Raw genomic sequence first — 24,044 nt, 5'->3', positions numbered from 1 at the left:
AGAACTAATCTAGGTGGGCTAATGTAAATCTCCAGATGAGCCATAGCACCATGTGTACAAAACTCATTGAAGTCAATAGTAGTTGTGAGTATGGATCGATGAGCAGAATATGCGCCTAACAGCACTAGTTAGATGGGACAGGTGAAATTTTGGCCCTACTGAAGTCAATGGAAGTTTTGCCATTGACTTCAATGGAGCCAGGGTTTCACCTAGAGCTTTTAGCTAACACAGTTTTCTCTCCCCTCCCACTTTTAAATCAGATGAAAACTGGAACCACTCAGGATGAGTTTTAATGAAAGTATGGCTCTAAGAATTAATTGGAGAAAGGAGTTAATCCATTTACTAGAGATAATGAACACATTGATTTGCACAAGATTTTACAGGGAATAGATAGATTTCCCCACCCCCCACATCCCACGCCTGACCCCACTCAGAAGTCTCTTACTGGTTAGATCAATTTCTTAACTTTTGTAATTGCATTATTTGTCTAAGCACAGCAGAAAGAACCAATAGTATGATGTGATATGACTCATTGCTTTTTTACCTTGAGTTGCTTCATACAGCACCACAGTTTAAGGATTTCACAATAGAGTTTAAATTCTCAAGCTGATTTTAACTAAATCCTCTGTGCTAATTTTTTTTTCAACAGTATTTTACCACATACTGTAAAAGGGTTATTTAAACAATATTCACCATAATTGCCACTAGTAAATGATAACTAACTGCAGCTTGCAGATTCTACATACTGGTCTTCAGAAGATTATTGAAGTAATCTGTGTGCAATTTTGTGTTATGTTGTTAATAATAGTATGTACTGGACTTGTTTGAGTTTTCTCTTTAGTATTCAGAAACTGAGAGTTTAAGAAAACATTCAAAATGCTGAGGATACACATAAGTGAAATATTTAATGTCTGTCAGTATTCATAAAAGTTACATTGTTTACATAGGGTTCATTTCTATATAATAAAAATTTCATCTTAATGAAAAGATTTTCTGGCAAGTCTCGTATATGTTAATTGTTTAACATATGCTTTGGATATATAGCTAAATAGCAATATAGTTTAAAAAAAAACTTTCTGCAAATAGTCCTTTGAACAATTACAAAACCTCATTACTAAAGAATTGGTTATCTTTACACTTGCTTGTTGGCTTGTTAAACTCATCTGTGATTTGGAATGGGCAAAGATCAACTCTTTCTTAGGACAGCCTTTTCTTAACAGTTCAACAAATTTGTTCATTGCATAGTGAAGATGTAAACGTCTCAGGGTTCCATAAATTATACCTTTGTATTCTAAAAAGTCATTGATGGTTTTGAATACTATACTGCATATGCTTTCCTATGCTGATTTTACTTTGTTAGTTTTGTTGTTGAGGCTGATGGAATTATTATTAATTTTGTTTTAGATATGTCAATTGTACACAACAAATGAAGAGAAGAAAATGAAAAAATTTAAACACCAAAGGAAATTGTTTTACACTTTGCAACAATATTGCCACCTCATTCTTTTGGTTTTCTATATACAACATGACGGAAATGTACTGTACTGCTTCTTTTCAAAAAATGAGTTTAAATTAATTTCAACAGTTAGCTATGTGTTTACATAAAGTTAACTATGTTTGCATCAAATAAAATGTTTATTAATGAAAGCTATTTATTATACAAGAAACATCAAAGAGAAAATTCATCATACAGAAATGTACACTATTGGTGACAGATGGAAAAGTGCATGCAGATTTCTTTGTTTTATTAAAAAAAAGAAGTCAGAAACAATCATTCTAAAATTACTGGGTTTTGGTCCCTATGATCTTAAATGAGTGAAAAGTTTTTTCTCTGAATTTACAATATGCCATTTAACAGATATGACTAATACACATTAGCAAGCAGGTGGAATGAAAGCATTCGGATTTTATTTTACAAGTACTTGTGCTTGACAAATGTGATTTTTAATTTGTTTTTAAGAAGAAATTGTCTTCAAATATGGGCTGGGTAGATTGCTGCCAGGTTGCTCTGGTTTTATACACAGTTTCTCTAAATTTGTTTTTAATACCACACAAATTGTTTAAGCCTTTTGTTCTGATAATTAAACACCATAAAATAACATATGTTTTGTTAACATTCAGGAAATGACATTTGAGTCTTTTATTTTATTTTTTAAATTTTTTTGGCTCAAAAAATTTTTAAATATATGATTATCATAACCTAATATTGTCTTTGTCTTCACTGCAGTGGATTTCCGATCAAACTTTTCCCCTTCTTTTAATACTTTAGGGAATTTTCAAACGTCGGGATGTTTGGCTGTAATGCCCCAAGATTTGTTCTCCCTGAAAGAAATCATAGTGACAATTTATTAAACTACAGAGCAACCTGGCTTTTAGGGGTCTGCAATTCTAGTTTGTGTTCAATATACCTAGCATTAAATCTTGATTCATTTCATCATAATTATTTGTTATATTTTTCATGCAATTACTGTAGCTGCTAGTTATCTGATTTTTAAAATCCTAAGATAAGGTTGCAATATCAAATCAGTGGGGCATTACTTTTCATGTGCAAAAAAAAAGGGGGGGAGAGGTTTAAAAATTAAAACCTAAGTTGCGCCATCAATGGTAAGTACATTTACTATGAAGAAAGTGAAAACCTAAAAAGAAATCACATTTATAAGATTGTGTCCCCATGTTTAACATCATTCATTCATTCATTCATTCATTCATTCATAGTAAAAATGCAGAGACACATAGATACAGGTAGACTTAAATTAAAAAAAAAATGATGGGAAATAAAACTCCTTGGATCCAAAATGATTTATTCACACAAATTTAATAGGATATATCACAATTGTTTGGTCCATAAATATTTAGGGGAAATAGTTTCTATACAATGCATTTATCAATAAACAAAGAAACATGGACAATTTTGCTAGACCACTTACTGTACTATAAACACGAAGCTCAATATATAAGATTATTGAATTTATCAACTATATCTGAAAGAGTGCACAACTGCTTTCTATGACATGTTTGTCCCCTCTAACAGGATACACCATAAAAAGAGTTTCAGAAATAAGAGGTAAAACAGTACAAAACTAGTGAGGTGTCAAAAGGGCTTAAAACAGTTAATTTAACAAACAACACATATATCCTGATTTTTCACAAACTTACTCCCAAGTTATATCATAAGGCACATAGTAGAACTGAGTTATAATTAGTCTACTTAATAAAGTAGATCTATAGTACCATATATTGTTCTGTCAAAGAACAAAATTTATAAGTATCAATATTTTTACCTGTAAAAGTGTATTAATAAAGATCTCAGCCTTACCAAGGTTGTTTGGTCTGGTTAGTGGTAAATGCCCATAAGGTAATAGAAATAGGAAAAGTCAAGATTTAAGCTCCGTAGAAGATGATAACCATACTTGCTAAATATATAATGGCAAACACACCTTTCTTCTATTACAGTGTTAACATCTCTTCCATCATCTTTTTTTTAAAAAATAAGCTACTTTTCTGTGCTAATTTTCTAAAAACCCTGAGCAAAAGTTACAATAATGCACTTTAATGTGGGCAGTGAACTGTCAATATGTAACCACACATTTATACAGCCAAAAAGGACACCTTTAAAATATATTAAATAGCCACTTTCACCACCAAAAGAGAGATTTGATGGGGTCTAAAAAGTGGATTCTATGTGCAAAGTTATTCTTAACAATCCACTAAAAGCAAGATGTAGATCTTGACTGGTTTTTTGTTTTTGTTTCTCAGACTTTCCACAATCTAATTGTTTTTAACTACAATAAAGGGGAACAAATGAACATTCACCACTGCCCAGACCATTCAGACTTTTAGTTTAATTAAAAGAAAGAAAAAAGAAAAAAAAAGAAAAAGAAAAAGAAAAAAAATTGCTATTGTAAACTAGGAAATGTATTTAGATCAGCATCCACAAGGTCTTCTGAGTTTATCTGCCTCAAAGCTACCCACTGCCAATTCCAAATTTCATAAGAATTCTTCTAATGCATTTTTCTTTTATACAAAAGTTAAAAAACTAAAGTATATATTAGAAATATTAATGTACTAAAGATTTAAGTTCATGTATTAAACAAAGTGTCTGATACAATCTCATGAAACATCTAAAATAAATTCAAAATAGCATGAATAAAATGTACTAAAATCAGTTTCCTTAAACATCTTAATAAATTATATTTTGCTTATTTCCATCTTCCCTGAAAAAGTTTAATTCATCGAGAATTGCCTTAGTAATAAAGATCTGTATACGTTTAGAACTTCATCCTACACTCACTAAAGTTAATGACAAATCTCCCATTGGCTTTACTGATGCAGGATCAGGGCCATATAGAGTGAATTGTTTTCTTTTTTTTTTTTTAATTAAAATCAGTGGCATTTATGGCAGAGTGGGAAAAAATGAAATTTTGCCTAGGCAATGCTAAAACTTAGATTGAATTATTCAGCCTTGTGGCCCAATCCTGCAAACAGTGATGCAACAGAGTAACCTTACTCATATGAGAAAACTCATTGAAATCAATGAGACTTTTCATTTGAATAGTTCCTCTGGTGTATACTTTAGTGAGCCTCCTCTTACATGAGTAAAATTACTCTGGAGCATAAGTGTTTGCAGGATTAAGGCCTTTAGTGTGCATAATTCAGAATTCACAGACCAAGGGCCTGATCTTGCAGTCCTTACCTACACACCAGTCCCATTGAGCCTAATCCTGCAAGTCCTCCATCCGTGCCTTACTCCCACTGGTGTCAATGGACATTCCACATGGATGAATGGCTTGCAGGGTTGAGATTATTGACCTGCATGGGAATTTTGGGTGCTCAATGAATACAGGGTCAAGCTCATAACTAATATTTATACAAACAAAAAAGAAGAAGAAGAAGAAGAAGAAAAAGAAGAAGAAGCATTGACACTTGGAATGCCGCTGTCTATTCCAATTCCTAATTTGATTTGTTTTGTAGGTGTGAAAAATACATAGTATGAAACTTAAACATGTATTATAAAAATAAAGTTAGACTTAGGACTCTGAAACTCCATAAATGCACATACAATCCTGGAGCAGCAAACTATTGGCTTTAAATGAACTGTTAGAGGCTTTCTCAGATTATCAGACTGGGAATATAATTTTCTTCTCCCTCTCTTCCCCCCCAAGATTCTGGAAATAAGTAACATACAATTTTAAGAGGCACTTATTAGAATGATTCATAACTTTCCCTTCAATTGTCTGATGAATTAAAAAAAATCCAAATACAATTTATAGACAAAATATGTTCATTTATAATGGAGACATATTACTGCAAACTCATTTGCCAAGTGGCTGCAGATGCTACACACCAAGCTGTTTGTTTTCCCAAATATTTTGTGGGTTTGTTTAAAAAAAAATAAAGAGTCTTGTAAATAATAATAAAGAAGAATAAGAATAAAAAAAACTCAAATGTTAGAAAAGGTTCGTTAAGGTAGTTTGTGAGGGGCTCCCGGATTCGTGGCTGTCCAAGTTAGAGGTCACTGATGTCACTACAGTGATAGTGGGATTGGTCAGGTCTGTTAAAGTGGTCGCAGTGCCGGGTGGAGTGAGAGCGCCGCTGTCTGCTGAGGGCGGTGCCGGAAGTGACGTGCCATCAGCTTTATCGACACCCCCATTCTCCTGCCGCAAAAGGTTCCTTCTGAATTTGGCTCTTGCGTTTTGGAACCAAACCTGCAAACCAATCCCAATTGATTTCTTTACCGATGTTTGCTTTTTGTTTTTGTTTTTGCTTTTATGTATTTTTATGTTTGTTTTTGTTTGGCAAATCATCTAAGTAACTCTACATCTTTGTTTACTACTAGTTTGCATCGTTTCCATCATACAAAGGCATCTGTACATTAGGTCCAGCACTGTGGGTGCTGATTAATGGAACATTGAAGCCCACGATGAGGATCTCCTAGAGCAGCCTTGCAGAAGTCTACTCACCCACTCATCCAAGGAGAGTAACTTTTCTGATGGGCAAGTAACATATCCTTGGGGGTGTTGTTCCATTACCTAGGTCATCATGGTAAAGGATGGGTAAAATAAAGATTTTGTGCTTGGGCTGGTAAACTTTTGTGACCATTTTTAAAGTCTGAAAACTTTAAAAGGGGAAATGACACCATCCCCTATAGCACTGGTTATTAATATGGGTTTCCTAGTCCTCTTCCCTATAAAGCTGTGGGTTCATTTAAAATGTTTTAGGTGACATGTAACATGGACAAGCAATTAATGCTAATAGATTCTCCTTTTGCCTCGATCACTGCCCTCTCTCTGCACACTGCACACAGCACTACATACCTCACTTTAATTTCACTGAGCTAGCACACAATGAGAGGGGATTTACAGTTATTTATTTTTTTAAACTGTGTTTTTGGGGGGGAGTATTTTAGGTAGGGGAGTGACTAACTGTTGACTTTACTATGGAAGCCCTTAGTGATAGACATGGAGAAAGGAAGCAATCTGGTCCTGAAGGATCGTATCAGCCAAAGCTTGCTTGCCATATCCCAGGGAAACCTAGACTTTGCCCAACCAAGGGCCACAATGACAACTTAGGGAGCCCAAAGGCTGCACCTCATTTGTGTAAAATGGAGCAGATTGCTTCTACCCGCTTAATGTAGAGGTCACCACATAGAGACTACAAGTCCCATGATGCATTGCTTCCCTCGCTGGGGCTTGTAGTCTCTGGAGATAGTTCCCTCATATCGAGGATGAGGGTGATCACAAACCACATTTCAGAATTCTGTGGGCTGAATTTGGGTGGTGAGCTATACACTGCCATGTAGTACTTTACCCATTAAGTTCTCTGCACACTCACTAGGGACACAGCAATATTATACTAAGAAGAAGAGATACACATATAACAGTCTAAATAAGGGAGATACTATTGTATTGGCAGGGGAAGGGGAGTTTTGTCAAGCCTGTGATGGTGGCTTCTTACCTGCAGAACTCTCTTGGTCAGGCCCGTTTTCTGGGCAAGCTGCTTGAGGTCCTTGGCATCTGGGTTGTGGTTGATAGCAAAGTAGGACTTCATGGTGCGAAGCTGGTGGTGTTTGAAGGAAGTGCGCATGCGCTTAGTCTTCTGGGATGGGGGGTAAGGCTGCTGGTCTCTGTCCAGGTGATCTGCCTCATTCTCATTACAACCTGATCAGTAAACAACATGACACAACAAGGAGTTGGTGGTGATCATGCATCATACCGTAGTAAATAAAACTAAGGCAAGTTTCCAGAATCACACGCTATTTTTGGAGAAGAAAGAGGGGATTGAGCTAATATGGTATCGGGATGGGCAGGAAGTGGTATTTAGATTAACAAATAAAGGTCAGGAGGAGGATGGCCTTTTCCTGTTCTTAACATTTATTATATCCCCCAGGCTCACTCCTGCTAAGGAAACAGTATATTGAGGGTAGATCTGCCAAGTTTCACTGCTTTGGCATTAATTTTCAGGTCCCTCTGGTGATGAAGGTTTTGTTATGTTTCCAAAGAGTCATTTAAAATTTCACTCATTGAAACTGCCCTAGCTTGAGAGAAGAGTAAAGATCAAACCAACATTTTGAATCCTCCCAAATCACCACTAGGCAAAAAAAGAAGCATTAGGTGGGAAGGCTTGTTATGACAAGTATAAAGACTGAACTGTTTGTTCATAAAACCCAAAATAAATGCATTTGGATTCTGCCTAGAATTTTATATGAAAAGTGTTGGGGTTGGTGCCTGCAATGTTACCACAGCTAGATTGGCACCTACATAGACCATTCTGTGGAATGGCCAACTACCAGACCACAGAGCTAAAGATGTGCCTTGATTTGATGATGTGGAAAGTTGTTAAAGTGACTTTGAATAAGAAATATATTACAGATTACTGCCTCATGGGTGTGAGTTGCACACCAGGCCAGTAGTAGTGCTGAGTACCATGGTGTCACTGCCTATGCTTGGGACAGGAATGACACAAATACCAAGAAAAATAACAAAGTCATCCATGTTATACTTTTTGGCCTGAAAAATAATCTGATAACTTTCAGGATTATATTTTACAAAGCTAGCTCAATCACACAGAGGGCAAACCTGATTGTCACATAACAAAGAATATGAATTTAAAAAAATAATTTAAAAATTGTTAAGAATGTACCATGTAAATTAGCCCAGGCTTCATTAATTCTTCATTTGAATTTCCTTTAGTCTACTTCCCTACAGTTGGATTTATTAACTAGTCTTAGCCAACTCCCAGTCCCCCCCTCACCAATATTAAAAACACACAGCTAGCACTTTGCATTGCATCAGTCACTAGAGCCTCTGAGACTTGCAGTGCTAGAAAGAGGTAAAACAACTTTCAACTACCCCAAAAATAAAAAGCTCAAGTCTTCTCAGAGCTTTGCTCCCTACTGAATTAAGAGGTAAGTCAACAGTTACATATGGTAGCTGCACAACACATAAACAAAGGATCAGGTGAATGCTCATCCAGGATGGAAGAGATTCTAGCTGCAATTATAGTCATATCTGTATTTTCAAATAAAATAAACTGACAGCTCTGAAACCATCTGGAAGTGGAAATTACCTTGGAAGTAACTTAGGATCAGGTTTCCAATATTTTTCTCTTGCTGAATAACACTTTATTCCACATGCAGTCCTACTGCCTTCAATGGGACTGTTTGAGCAGTAAAATACTATTCATGGTGAACAAGTATATCAAAATTTGGCCCTAAGAAGTTATTTTAGCCAATTGCAGGCCATTCTTTATTAAAGCATTGAAGTTATGCAGCAACAATTCCAGTTTATCTGACTGTCTAGCCTAGCTAGCCTTTTACAGCAAATTTGTCACCATGGTTTCTGAGCATTTATTTATTTATCATGGCTTGGCTTTTCCAAGGTGCCTAAGTCAATGGAACACGGGCTCATAACTACCTCAGGTGCCTTTGACAATCCCAATTTATATAATAATTACACCAGTCTGTTCTCTAAGTGGCTGAAATAGCATTGTGTGGCTTAAAATGCTACATTATTGCCTGAAAAACTAGTCTACAGCTCAAATTCAGGCAATACATTACTGCATGTTTCTTTGCACCATCTTTTTTTTAGTGGCCAGCACAATACACTTCCCATTGTCAAGATCTCACCAAATACACTTTGCATAGTTATTACATTTACACACCATAAGAGATCGAGTTCTTGAGCAATAGCTGTGCAAAACATTGCTCTAGGGAAAGAAAAATTGCCTTCATTTTGAGATAACTTACACTGTTCAGATTTGATGACCTTTCTGTTCCTTGGACAATTGTTCAACACAGTTGCTCTCAAAATAGAAATTATTTCTAACATATAGTAGCTAATATGGATCAAATACATTATTTATAGGGTACTTATCACTGTAGTATCTGAGCCCCTCACAAATATTAATGGTGTTAGCGTCATAACTCTCTGAAGTATTGTTAGGTCTCCAGTTTGTAGCTGAAGAACAGAGAAACAAAGAGATTAAGTGATTCATCCAAGGTCACAAAAGAGGACTGTGTCAGAGCCAAGAACAAAACCCAGTTCTCCTAGAGCCTACTCCAGTGCCTAGCCACAACACTATCCTGCCTCTTTATGTGTGTGTGAATATATAAAATATATACACATACATATACCCATAATCTAAGCAAGATTCATATAATCTTGTTTGAGAATAAACTTTTTCTCCATTGTGTGATCAAATTGTTTGCTGAATCAGGGCTAGCAACACATTTAATTCATTTTTTTAGACGTTTGGGTTGTTTCCATAATGTCCTTCAGCTTGCAGTATGAATAGGACGATATATGTGTTTTGATTAAGAAAGCATCTTGATTTATTGGAAAGGTAAGTTTTTGCCCCTCTTCAGATTCTTTTACATCGTCAATTACAATCTAGCTTTGACACAACAAATGGATTCCTTTGCCTAGCTGCAGAGTGCAGTCCAAAACTTGATAAGTTTTAGCACAAATACGTTATGGAAATGTTTAAATTATGTTCTAGTGTTCAGAGATGTTTTCACAGTGAATTATAGCTAAGAGACAAAACAATCACTGAGCACTAGTGTCCAGGTTCAGGAACCCATCAGGGTGTAAAATTGCAGTTAAACAGGTCTAAAGACAAACATTTTGCCTTTAGTAATGATCAGGCTTCTGATAAACATAGTTCTTTAACGAGTTTTCAGCCTTTACCTGAGAAATATGCCTGCCTACAGATGCCACTAGGGGTCACTAACACATTCATTTAGCAGTTCAAACATGGAGTTTGAAAAGTAGAACAGACTTGGACTGCAATATTTTAGAGGTGGAAAAACTTACTGGCTTTCTTTTGTACAGAATTCAATGAAATACCACCAAAGGGAAAACACCTTTTTGCTGCCCTGACACATACAATTGAAAGTGATATTTGGTGAGGTCTTTTAAAACCAAATCCATCCTGCCTGACAAAAGACTTTCACTTCATCCTTTCTATCCTGTTGTGTTGAATTAGATTAGAGAATCAGTACCTAGGTTTCCAGCTAAACCGTTAATTACATATGCAAAAGGACAGCACATGTTGTGGCTAGTATCTGAGAGAAAGATACCCTAGAATACTGCCTTTTAGACTCTTCCCTGCTTTGGGAAAGTATAAGTGTTTAAACACCCGATCTGTGTCTCACTTTTCCGATTGCTCTAAATCCACGCTTTGAATCCTGTATGTTTATTTCTATTTAGATTCGTTACCCTTTGGAGACAATTACATAAAAGAATAGTTCTCAGTCCTGAAGCCAAAGGCGAACGAGGAAAAATGTATTTTTTTAAATGGCTACCTACTGCAGAGGGTTTTTTTCCTTTCAAATAACAGTTATATCTATTTCACGTCATTCTAAAACCATCAGAGATTCTGTGGCTTTCTTGGGTGTTAAATTGGTCAATGGGTTGGAATTATCAGCGCTAGACCGTCTTTAGTTTAGTTGTAAAATGTACTTTCTCCAGACCACGTGCCAGCACTGGGTATTCATAGTCTCCCCCTTTCCTCTCCTCACCCCCCCCCAAAAATTGATATGTTAAAGCTACAAAAATTATATTGGCTGATCTTGCATGAGTCAAAAGAAGCCGGTCAGAAGTAGCTTCGTTTTACTCGGACATTTTCCCATGTAAATTCTGCGTTCCCGTTTGGGTGAGCTACATTTTGTCTCCTAGTCCTAGATGAGGCTTTTTAACTTCCTTTGCAGAGGGTGACCCCGCTAACTATCTGGGGGCAAGAGGGAGAAAGAAAGAAAAGACTTTTTAGCCTAACATACAAACGCAAACACCACATTTGCCTTTAAAAATGCGTTTCACTGCGCCCCACATTAGCGTTCAAAGGGTTTTTCGCTGTAGGCAATTTTTTTCGCCTTTCGCCAGGCTTGTGAGCCTAATTATCACAGTGGATTACTTCTAAATGTTTGGTTTCTCGGGGTCTGGGGGAGCTCGGACACTTGATGCGAATAAGGAATAACATGGATCCAAAACTGAATTCCTGGCTCTCAATCCACCGTTAGAAGCGAGTGACTGGGCTACAGGTTCCCCTTCCGTCATACCCTTTAGGGAATTGATTAGGGACTGCTCAGTGGCCAGGGATTCCAATGTCATCTTCAATTAACAAAGAACAATTAATGCACTGATTGCCCTGGCTCCAAGGTCCACGCATCAGAGGAGCTGAAATAACCTCGCACAGCCAAGCAGTTCCACACTGAAGCCCTCTTCACAAACAGCCCCAAAGAGAAATGCCCGTCCGGGGAGGACTGGGGTTTGTGCTGGTGGGAGGAAGGGAGGAGAAAGGGAGGAATCTTTGTGTCTCGGTGGCAATGGGTTGAACTTGGGGACGGAATTCGAGGCCGGAGTTGGTGCGTTTGTATGGAGCACAGAGCAGTTGCTTCAAACTGAAATAGACAGGTTCCCTTTTCTGTGCACTCCTCCGCGGTGACCGCTTCAGAGCACTTTGCTTCATTGAACCAAGTTGTGAGTCCTCGAGCACCCCACGTTACAGGACATGGACACACCATCTATAGGCGCCTTTCCCAGCCAAACTGCAGATCACCGCCTAGAATTCCGTCCCCCAGCTTAACTGGGAGTTAAAAGTCTTGCTGCCTACACAGGAAAACACAAAGCTGCTCACTGTAACACCCCCACCCCCACCATACACCTTTCTTTCCGTGTTACTGGGCGATTCGTGAATACATCGAAACTCAGTAAAAACATTCGTTTGGGATCGGTCATTCTTAAATTCGGTTAATTCGTTCGTCTTCAGGTTAGTGAAACTCCGTGTGACTTGCCTGGAACTATTTAATTCGGGCCCGTGGCGCTTTCTGGTGCGGAAATAGTTCTGATGTTTGGATGACAAAGGTACTAACGTGAAAAGCGTTTCAAATAATAACGCGGTTTCAGCTCAGCTGGTGTCCCTGCCTTTCATTGGGAACGGAGCAGATACGCTACTTGTTATTGCCCCGCTGCAGGGAGCTGCTGGCGGAGGAGAGGGTAAAAAAAAAAAAGTGCCAGCAAAATAGGAAAATATTCAGCCTGAGTATCTACGGATTCACATGCAGGCCTGCGGGCCTGCGGAAATCAGCCATGTTTCCTCCAGATTTATTTTCTGTTGATCAGTTTAGGTGACCCTGAATTGGGGTCCGAGTGGTGGAGGGTTTGATTTTGAGACAATCAAAGCAGCCACATCTCCCGCATTCCTACAGAAACATAGGGCTGGGTTTGGGGTTGGGAGTGGGGGTGTTGTCTTCGCCCTGGGAAGTGACTGTCTGGGTATTTGACATTAATAGAGGAAGACAGCTTTTTAGAAGGGCTTCTGTTCGCTTTCCTGCCACTGCTCCAACCCTCAGAGGACTGTTTGTTTGATTTTCCAATGGTTAAGCAAGATTTGGCCTGGCTGAGTTACAGACGCACTGCCTGGCTGGGGAGGGGAGGGGAAGGGAGTCTGAGAAGGCCCCTTTCTGTGGAGTGAAAGGTTCAGGGCGCTGTTCTCACCTGAGTTGTAACTGACGATGTCCACTCCTAGAGCTGGGCTTTTTCTCTTCCTGGGCCTCCCTTTCTGGACTGTGCCAGTGCCATTGAAGTAAGGCAGTGCCAGCCCTCCGCTCTTGGCAGCCAGCTCAGTATAGCTCAACTGAGGCGGGTATTCGCCTTGCAAAAGGGTCTCGAAATGGGCCCTGCAGTAAACCAGGTTGTCCTTCATGCCAAAGTGATCGCCTGTGGTCAGAGTCTTGTTGCAGGTGGTGCAGGTGAAGCAGCTCAAGTGATAAACCGACTCCCTGGCTCTCATGACCATTTCGGAGGCTGAGATCCCAAGGTGGCAGCGGGCACATCTCTGCACGGAGAACCTTCTGAAGGAAACAGAAAAGTGGGCATCAACCAGGAAGGTGCTAGGTACTGCCCAGCTCCCGGGGGCTGCCCAGCTCCCCTGACTTGAATCACGCACCTCCCACCCTAGTTTCTGCTCCTGAACTGAGAGCCTAAAAATATTGCTCCCCAAATCTTGCAGCTGGACCCGTTTCTACCCAACCCTCAGAGAGCGGCCTTTACATAGGCCTCTCCTGACGCCTCCGCCCTGGCTAATATAAATTATTTGGGCTTGTTAGAAACTCTGTGTATGAGAAAACCAGAATGGGCCAGAAATAGTCCACTTTAATTTTCTCAGGAAACTGATCTTTCTGCCTGGATTTTTTTATTTTTTTATTTTATTTTACAACATCTCGACTAGCGTTAATGAAGATAAATAAGCAGCATTGAGAGAAAACTTGTTCTCACTTCCCTTTCGTGCCTTAAATCGTAAACCAGATTGAGAGGTTGGGAGGGAGAGAGAACGGGGCACCCGGGGGGAAAAAACAGAAAATCAAAACAAATCAAACAAGCCACGAAACTGCGCTCTGCTGGAATTCTGCCTGTCTAGAGTCATTGACCGATGAGAATTAAAAATCTAGTCGTGAGCTGCAAGGAGTTGATTTGATTTAGCAGAAAGGATGGTTTATTGTATTAATAAGAGCTGTCTTTGCTATTCTTTACGGCGTCTCTCCAAACCGGAGCTTTGCCATTACCTAGCCAGTTCAGGAGGGTGACCCCTGCTCTTGGGAAACGGGAAATAAATATACACGCTACAGCGAGAGGGAAACTTTTGTTTGAAATTTAGGCAGCGATTAACAGCACCTAGACCAGTGGGAAACTGACTGTCTCCTGTTGTTGTTTATATCGTAACATGCTTTAACTTTGTCTCTTGAAAATGTCCATCAGTATTTTACATGTGCGAGATTTACAAAGGGGGCACATTTGATACAATTGCCCTAAAGCCACGTGTATATAAACGAGAAGTCTTTGCCTATAAGAAGCTATCCCGAGCTGGAGATGAGCGGTTTGGCCGCTGCTGTTCTGGGAAGGGATGTGCATTTGAACCGGTAGGGACTGAGTGCTGTACCTGTAATAATCCTCCTTGCAGTAAATACTGCCGTCCTTGGCAAAGCAGGTGAGTTCTGACTCCAAAGCCAGTTTACATTCACAGCATTTGAGACACCTGAGGTGCCATTGTTTGTCAACAGCCAGCAGGTAATATCTGTCTGAGATCTTCCCTCCACAACCAGCACACAAAGCAGGCTTCTCGGGGCTCATTGGGGGCATGTTCTGCAAAACAACCACACAAAAGTGGATGAGAAAGCGAATCAAGACAAGCGGGCGGTGTGATGCTTGGACTGGGACTGCCGCAAGAACCAAAGGCGGGGCTCACAGAAAAAAACCAGCTGTTTGGAACCGATCTGGCTGCATTTGCTCTGGCCTTTGAGGGGGCCAGGCCATCTTCCCTAGGTAAGTATTTACTAGGACACGACTTGGCTGTTTAACCCATTACACCTTCTCTAATGATGTAACTTCATTTCTGTACCTGTAGCCCGGTGATTAGGCCTCACTAGGAAACGAGAACTGATTGTTTTCTAGTCCTGGGGAAGTTACAGAGTTGGATGTATCTTCCCCGTTAGCTTTAAAATTGCACCTTTTGGTGCTAGGAAATCCAGACTAGCGAGTATTTTACAAGTAGGAAAATATCTCCTTGCTGCCCTGGAAATTTGCATCAGTGGAGACACTCCCAATTCGAATTCCTGTTAAATTTGAATACAGCTTAAACTATTTAAAACCCCTCCTCTAAATGCAAATAGGCCACTTAAAGCAGAAATGAAGGGAAAATAATCCATGAAGAATTAATTGAGAACAATCAAACTGTTGGAGAGTGATCCTAATGAAAAGAATGCACAGGGAAGGTTTCCCCCTTACAATTATTAACTTTTCCTTTCATTAATAAACTTTTTCAAGTTTCTGTTGGCCTGTTTTCCATAAGAAATCGCAGTAATAAGAAACGGAGATGGAGGGATAGTGTACATACCAGAATAACCCCCCAAACGTGAACTTAAAATAGTTGGGTTTTGTTTTGTTTTATGAAAAGTGAAAAATTCATCTGTTTTTATCACCGAATTCTTTTTAGCTGCAAATGCAAACGCAATTCAATGTTTTCCCTTTTTTGTAACAACTGGGGGAATGAGTTGAATTAACATTATAAAACCCTCAGGAGTTTATTTAACAGGGGACCCAATAGCTCGGTAAAGCAGTTCCCCAGACGATTACTTTGTGTTCTAGTGCTCAACGGAAGTTCTACAAGTAGGAGAAAGGCAGAAGCTCGCTTTGCAGAAGATATTCCATGAAGCTAGGGGACCGTTTCTCCAGACGTGGGGTGCTAAGGTTTCAACTTGTTTGCAAAGAAAAGAGATATTATTTCCAGAAATAACATTCAGCGGGCTGCTCCCTTTTCAGACATTAAAGCTATATTTTTACTTTAAACACTGCCCCTCGCCCCGAAGAAAACAAACTATTTTGCAGCGAAGATTTCTACAATCCAGTTTGGAAAGTGCCAGGGCTGCTAAGGGTAAAATGCACCTTTTCAAAACCCGGCCTGTAGCCCCTTGATAAACGAGAAAGCAGGGCCCCCACTGCAAACTATGCAGGAGTCAGAGGTCTGCTTCGCTGTAATGAATTAAAACGTGTCCCTCTTATGAAACTTAAAATATTTTCCCTCTTATGACTCAATTGAGCGCGCGCGCACACACACATAGACACACACACACAAATATTAGACGAATGCATGGCTCAGCCTCCCAGCATAACAGACTCCATTAGAGAGCGATTGGTGTTTAACGTGAGCCTCAGAAATGTTTCTAAACTTAAGGGGCTTAAGGGAATGGGGGAGGGAGGAAAGCAGAGTCTCTCTCTTCCCCCAGGCTGTGTGTATCAGGGTGCAGGCTCGTATCTTGCAGTGATTCCCTTTAAAGGGGTGCTCGCTTCTTTCTTACCGTTTCCCGGCCGTTCATCTGTCCGCCTTTGGCCAGGCGGGACTCGGTCTTGGATCTCCTCTCCATCTCCTCCATGATTCCTTGGATGTGGCCTCCGGAGATCCCGTGGAAAAGCATGGCTGGGGGACGGAAAGGACAAGTATTTTCTTCTGCTCTGCACCCCACTATTTCCATATACAGACCCCAGAGTCTTTAGATCATCCAAAATGTCTACACCACGGCGCAGGCAGAGGGAGATTGCAAAAGTGGCTTCTCTTTGCACAAGCACCGAGGGCTTCCTGAAGATGTGCAGAAAACAAACAAGGGGGAGAAGAAAAATAATGTAGTAAGAATAACAAAAACAAAACAAAAAAACCAAGCAGGAGAATCTGTTACTGCGCTGGAGAGCGGGGGCTCCTGACTGAAGAGACTTGGAACTAGGGGCAACCAAATCGGCCGGGAAAGGAAATAGTTTTGAACACAAAGAAAGCAAAAAGAAGTGCTATTTTCAGCAGTCCCTGGTTGCTTTAAAGTTCCCAGTGCCTGTAGGTTGGATTTGGGACTGCTGCTTTCCGGAGCTCTGTCCAATTTGTTAAGAGACTAAAGCCAGCCCATTTTTGATAATTTAGTAGGAGGAGTTCTCTCCCTAGAGCTGCCACTGATTTTTATTCAGACAACAAAGACCTGTCATCCTCCTCTCAACCCCCGGTGATGGGCAAGCAGTGACAAACATGCCAGTTGGGGATGGTGGGTGGGGTGGGATCTATACCCCCACCCCACCCCACCCCAAACACACACACACACACACACTCACACACACAGTCCCGGGAAACGGGGGTTACAGGCACAAGGGAAACTCAGAGCATCCTGTGCAGGATTGGTGAGCTGAGAAGTGCGACTGGACTGTTTTGGTGGGTCTCTCCCATCTCGCCTCCCCCGCCCCCCAACTTTGCCCATAGAAGTGCAGGATCTTGCAGTGTTTATTGTCTCACTTGGTGGTGCTGAATGGCCAAGGCCGCCTATAGACCCCAGATTCACCCCCATTTGGGCCCTTTGGTGGTGGCAGGAAAATGAGAACACCTTTGTGGGCGTAGGTGGAGGTTACTATCATGGGGAGCGACTGGACCTTGCCAGCAGTGTAATTAACCAAATAGCATTAAGCAACCTCCCCCGTCCCCCAGTTATTGTGTCCACGGAAATGATGCTGGATAATTAGCCCCGCTCGTGTCCGGTGGATCCAGGCTTCCACGTGGAAGACGTAACCGCAGACTCCGGGCAGAGATTGCACGCTGGGGATAGCGCCAGGCACCTTGCTCCTGCCCGGCCGCAGGGTGATCAGTAACCCCCCAGCATCCCTCCCAGGTGAAGTTTAAACTTCCAGCCGTGTTAACGTCCAGCCGGGCGCAGACCCCCGTCCTTCGCCCTCAGCCTCACAGTGCAAGCAAACCCCAGCCGCAGCCCCACCTTGTCCCGTGAGCTGGGGAGGGGGGTTATGGGGCAGGGAGGAAGCCCCCCCCCCCCCCCCGCGGAACCATTCCCCAGCTGCAGCGCTGCGCCGCGCACTACAACCCCCGGGGAGAAGCGAGGATTTCAGCTGGCTGCGCCGGTGCCAGCGAGCGCTGTGTGCAGGGCTGGGTGGGACAGTCAGTCTGGGCCAGCTCTCGGTTCTCCACACTTACTTTTCACACCATTCTCCGCCTTGCCTTTCTCTGCAACAGCTGCAGGCTGTTTCCTGACACCTCAGTCCCCGCTGCAGGATCTTCCTGGCGGCGGTTCTGCTCCCCTGGCTCCCTTAGTGGCCTTCCGCCCTAAACTCCAGCATGACTCGTGAAAACACCCCCTCCAGCCCCCATTTCCTTTCGAACAGGGACTCCCGGAGTCTCCGCCCCCGCCCATGTAACCCCCAAATCCTCCCTTCTCTTTCGCCCCAAGTAGCTGAAATGAATGTTATTTGCAGATTGAGTGTTGCTACATTCCTCCCGGTGCCAGAATACAGCTCATAAAACACAATTTCACACAAAGATGGAGCCAATCAAGTGAAATAAGCCGGTATTTTTTTCTCTGTTGGCACACTAGACCCTGGACAGCAGGGCTGCTATTTACTGTAAGTAATGTAATTAGCCCTTTTGGATGGAAATCAATTTTTTTGTTGCTTTTTTTTTTATTAGGAGAGTAATTCCTATAACACGATACGGCAGACACAAAAGGGTCAGGGATTCTCCCTTAAAAATGGGTAGGTCCTCTCACAAATCGCAGTTTCCTGAAAAGCAGTCAACGCCTTGAAAAAAAAGGGGGGGTGGGGATGTTCAGAGGGGTAGGTTCTCCTTGGAGAAAACAAGTCAATTAGCACAACAAGCCACAAGAAAAAGGTAAACAAGGCGATTCAATCCGGGCGGCGGGTGTTGTTTGCAGTGGAATTTCGAAACTTTAAATGTATTTATTTATTTATTGCCGAGCTGCCCAAACCAGGCCAGAAAATGAAAAAGTTGCCTCTTCACCCGCTTTTCCCCCCCAAGAAAAAACAGTTGGGGGGGTATACAAGCCAAGATTGCACAGCAAGTGTGGGTAGATGAAGCTTAAGGAAAGGAATCCAGAAGCAACGGCTTTGCTGCCTAATGATAACGATTGTAATGGAAGAGAAAGGGGCTAATGGCTTAAAGGAAGAGGAAGAACTCTACTCTCCACAGAGAAGAGATTTAAACCGTTTACAGAAAGTGTGTGTGGATACATGCACACACCTATTCGAGAGATTACGTGTGTGCGCATATATATATGGTGTGTGGTGTATTGTAGATTACGGAGCTATTTTGGAAATGATTAAAAATCTATTCTAAACAGATGGATGATATAAATATTCTTCGGTGCATCCGAAGAAGTGAGGTTTTTACTCACGAAAGCTTATGCCCAAATAAATCTGTTAGTCTTTAAGGTGCCACCAGACTCCTTGTTGTTTTTATAAATATCCCCGTTATCATTATAAATCTAGTGAATTCCTCTTTGCCTAACGTGATTTTTGGTCCCCTTCCAAATATTCCCGTTGCAGCGGTAACAAACCATGCCCTAACTAGCTAGCTTCCCAGTGTTTTCGGGTTTATGAGAACGATCAGGATTGCCCCGCAAGGCCCTGTTTTCCAGAGAGGAAATCTCTTGCGTTTGGAATAGATACGTGCTCAAAGTGTCCCAGGACTCAGCGTGGAGGGGACCCTAATCCGATGTGTGTTTGTTTCTCTCCTCAGCCGGGACCGCTCGAGCCCTGTCCTATGTGTGGCTGTTCCCTGCCCGTCTGACTGAAGCTGAGACCGAGCAAACTCATCGCCTGTGCCCGGAGCCTAGAGAGGTGTGGTTTGGTGCGAGCGCACCTCTGGGATCGCAAGGAAAATAAAGGCTAGTCTCCGTGCTCGGAGACAGTACAATGAGCTGCAGGTTTTCCTCCACCAGGTCATTCATCCGAAAGTGGCTTCTTCTTGCCCTCTCTCCTTGCCAGCCCGCCCCAGCGGAAGCGGGGTTTAAAATACCAGCTCCCGGGCGCTTTCAGGCAAAGTGCTCTTGAAAAGTTGAAGCGCTCTCTCCCCCTTTCCTCCCCATTTTGTCTGCTAATGGCTTTTTGCTGGGTTCAATGAAAAACGTGCAGGTGCAGGGGAAAAGCTTCCGAGCCAGCAAGGGCGTTTGAGAGAGAGACCAACTAAACAAAAATCATTTGTTACATTTCTATCACTATGTTAGCTCAATGGCGCTATTAGGAATAATTGGGCAGATCCCATAACAAAACTCAGAAGTGACTAAACCCCTTACAATCGGGCGCACTTAATTAATTAGAGCCCTTTCTTTCTGCTCCATCAGCTACGGTGAAGGATACACTAGCTGCTGCTGCTGCCCCAGCAAAGAAGGCCAGGGGTTTCTTAAGCTTTTTCTCGTTAACATCCTAATGTTGAGAGACCACTCCTGACCTAGAGCGACACTAAAAGTTTGTTGCTAGCATCAAACGTGACTTCTTCATTTCCAAAAGGCCCGTAGTAGACCAAGGTAAATCTGTTTCAATATTCTTAAGATTTCATTTCTCGTTGTACATTGTAACTCTGCTGTTCTCGGGCAGGTTGGTGGGCGACAGACAGCTGGCTCCTGGTGGAGTTTTGCTGGTTTGGTTGGGTGGGAGAGAGAATTCATCATTTAAAACCAATCCGATAGGAAATGTCAAACGATTCTCCTCTGGGAATCGATTTATACCAGTGCCCCACTGATTCTGAATTTGGTTTCTCGTTTCACACGGCCCCACCAACCCCATTCTCTCTATCAATGGCATTTTAGGAAGGATACAATGATGCTGAGTAATATGTTCAGATCGTGCTATGCGATTTCAGATTTTCCTAAAGACAGAGACAGGGTGCGGCTCGGACTCCCGGACTAAAGGGGTGAGATGGATGCTCTTGTTTTTGAGATCATCCCAGCAGGTAAAATGTTGCCCTGTCTCTGTATCGCGACACCGAACGCTTTGCAGTGGTCACAAAACGCGCCTCCGCTTTAGCGCTTCCATGGAACCTTCCCTGCGACGGCTGAAACCACTTCCAGCTTTGCAATTAGCATGCGCCCAGGGCAGATTTCATGCGTGCGAATGCGATCATTTGGATCCGTTTTGCTATCGAGACCGTATTCTTTTTGCCACGGGCTACTGCCTCAAGCCTGTTAAAGCGTGAACGGATTTTGTGTCTAGTTCTGAGGATTTAGGACAAGGTCTACATACAAATTAATAACTGACAGATAATAATTAGAAGAAGGGGGAGGGTATTCAAGCAGGCGGGTTCTTTAAGCAGAGGAGGTTTTGCCTTAGTCTACCTTAAATCAAGCGTTTGCTTATTTGGGGAGAATGGCACCGTGGCAATGCCAGAGGGTGTGTCGGGCTGCTTAGTGCGACTCTGACGAGCCGGATCAAGGGTCCGACAGCTGACCACAGACACAAAACCCAGCAATCTGCAAACCGCCTCTTTCACGTGCCCGAACTGTTCCGCAATTTCCAATTTAATTTATTTAATTTTCCGGAATCAATTAACAAACAACCCCCTCGAAGCAGCAGCACCATTGATCCTGGTGCCTTCGAGTGCGGTGGCTACAGTGAAATCTATTTTCAAATCCTAATGCTGTTTTCTGCTCTAGAAGGTAGTGATGGGATAAATGCTTTTAACGATCAATTTAATCGCCCCACAAAATCCGCGGCTAATACAAGCACTTTAGACACAAAGGAGGAAAATCTGAACGTTGTTACATCCCTTCTGCAGTGGCCTCAGATGTAGCTGCTTTCAGCATGGACATGAATTGCATGTTAAGGAAACGATATTGTCGTGTAAATATCCGCTTCGGTGTCAGAAATACCCTCTCCTCTGCCCGCACCACCTTTTTTCTATCAGATGAAGTCTGCTCGAATTCCCATAAATATTCTGCGGGCAACTTTCGAATGATACAGAAATGGAGAAAGCTGGTGCGTTACAATCTCAGAGAGTCACAAAATCAGCCTCTCTTCCGCGGGCTAAGGCTGTACGGTGGCTTATCTACAGAACAATTGGAGGAAAAAACCCAGCCAGAGCACAGTGCTTGTGTTTCCCAGTAACCTGGAAATGTACACGTATTGGTTGGCTTGAGGAGAGGTTATTTTAATTACAAATAATGCGGCGCAATAATGCCAAACACATAGCCAAATGGGGAGTAACCGCAAACACATAATCACACATCCAAAAGAAAGAGGCAGAACAAGATTATAGTCTAGCACCGAACTGTGTTGAGCAGCTCAGAACTGTTAGCTTGTTAATTGTTTTCTATGGACCTTGTATTTGCACCCTGGTTGTGATCAGAACAAGGACGCACGAAGCTTCCCAGGGAACTGGTCATATTTTAGTGTATTTGGTAAAGAAGCTTCCAAAAAAAAAAAAAAACCCCACCCCAAAACAACCTCCCCCCTCCCAGCCTCTCTTTTATTAAGAAGAATGGCTCGATCTTCGAAGGCTGATATTTCTAGATTAAAACACACTCACATGCACCAAATGTCGCCTGCGAATACACCTGGGGAAAAGACCATTCTGTGCGGCTCACAGAAAGAAAAAAAAAAATAGCAAGCAAATGACATCCGTGAGGTCTAAATAGCTGTATTCTTAGCAAAGACTCAGGCAGGATCTTACCTTAAGACCTTAGCAGCTTCCCCCAGAATTGTTCCCTTCTTAATGAGTGAGGAATGGGTTTTGGAAGGAGACGAGACGTAATGATCTAGCCAGTAGATGGAGGTTGTCCCTTGTTTCTAGCAGAGAATCCCTGTGTTAATTAAAATCAACAAGCTGCTTGGTGGAAAGATATTTTTCCTCTCCCTGCCCCACGCCACAGCCTCTACCACAGAATTGACGTGAATTTCTAACCTCTGACCTCTTACCAACAGACACTTTATACCTGCCCTTTACTTTTGTGTTTACTCTTCCAAATGTTTTTAAACGAAACAAATAAACAAAAAAGCATGAAAAAAAGAAACCCCACCTCCCAAAAGTAGCTGGTTTGCTAGATTTTCTTGGTATAGCTCTCAGTCATCTCTCCTGACATAGCTCTCCCTCCTCAGTAATCAGGTGAGGTGCTAATGGGGAGCTGGTTGTAAATAAAACTAGTAAAGTAAATAACATATTAGGGCTTTTTTTTTTAAAGGCGGCAAGGACTGGAGGGCTGTTAAAATACTGCACTATTTCCCCATCATGCCATCATTTCGCTCTGTGCCTATTCACAGCTGAGCAGCAACTCCTCTGTGTTGGGGCCATCTCTGTACTTTGTTTGAAAATCGTACCGAACCAGCCCTGGAATGCATCAACCCTTCCCACTTTCATAAAAAGAACCCCTCTCAAATGGATTCTCTAAACAGCAAACTTCAGCCTGATGTGATATGATCTGATGTACGGATGTATGGAATAACCTCGCATTGCCAAACCCGATGAAATTGGGAGTTGTCATACAATACAACGCAGCCAAACCTCGGATAATTGTAAAACTGAATCCAATTTAACCCATTAGAATAAAATCAGATGCCAAGAAGAATTGGAATCATTGCTTCTTAGGTGAGGGCACGGATGACAACTGATCTACTGACTCAAAACAATAGAAAAAATATGAATCTGAGAGTCATTTTTAAGAGTCATTCTCCTTACAGGGCTATGCAAAACTCAGCACCGCCAGGAGCCCAGGGGTTTCAACCATGCTCTTAGGGGAGAGCAGTACACGCGTCTTTCTCACCAATTATTTACAGAATGGTTTTCCGGGAGATGGGTTTCCTGTAAGAATCCTAAGGGCGGGGGCACTTGGTTCTGGGTCAGGAATACTAGATAACTTCACCCCCTCCCCTCCCCCGTGACAGTTTCAACTCCTCTCTCGTAAGCAACGTGGCCATTTAGTGTCTGTAGTCAACATGATTCTTTATTCGAAACAGCAAAGAATGCTAATGATCTTACAAAGTCAAAAATAACGCTGTTGTTGTACAGTCATCGACAAAAATCTGTAAGTGTCTGAAAGCAATTAATCCACCACGTGTAAAGAAGGTGCAGCGCCAGGAACGGGCTTGGGTTGATGATGCTGTCTTTGGCAGTTCAGCAAATCCCCTAGTTTGCCTAGACTCTGGCAGTTGTGGTGGTAGTTGTCAACAAACAGCTGCTGGTGTGAACCGAGTTCATGCTGTAGACAAAATAATAGCATCGTGTCACTG

The 24,044-nt window shown here is 41.9% G+C and overlaps 1 protein-coding gene across 4 annotated transcripts; it reads right to left on the bottom strand.

The window, feature by feature from the left end:
- Positions 1–921: 921 nt before the first annotated feature.
- On the bottom strand, positions 922–22,605 carry LHX9 (LIM homeobox 9). 4 transcript variants are annotated; one of them, XM_054036483.1, is made up of 6 exons: positions 22,492–22,605; positions 16,349–16,467; positions 14,434–14,636; positions 12,993–13,348; positions 6,955–7,157; positions 922–2,322 (listed from the first exon to the last, which is right to left on the bottom strand). In XM_054036483.1, the coding sequence occupies exons 2-6, from the start codon at positions 16,463–16,465 to the stop codon at positions 2,266–2,268; spliced, it is 936 nt and encodes a 311-aa protein (XP_053892458.1). In that variant the 5' UTR covers positions 16,466–16,467; positions 22,492–22,605; the 3' UTR covers positions 922–2,265. The 4 variants fall into 4 exon arrangements, with proteins under 4 accessions (XP_053892458.1, XP_053892459.1, XP_053892457.1 ...); XM_054036484.1 differs by lacking the exon at positions 22,492–22,605 and adding an exon at positions 18,007–18,062; XM_054036482.1 differs by lacking the exon at positions 22,492–22,605 and having other exon boundaries at positions 16,349–16,567.
- Between the last annotated feature and the right edge of the window lie 1,439 nt (positions 22,606–24,044).

The sequence above is a fragment of the Malaclemys terrapin genome, chromosome 8, assembly GCF_027887155.1.
Source record: "Malaclemys terrapin pileata isolate rMalTer1 chromosome 8, rMalTer1.hap1, whole genome shotgun sequence".
NCBI lineage: Eukaryota > Metazoa > Chordata > Testudines > Emydidae > Malaclemys > Malaclemys terrapin.
The sequence above is the reverse complement of the archived record's forward strand: the minus strand, read 5'-3'. Positions and strand labels throughout refer to the sequence as shown.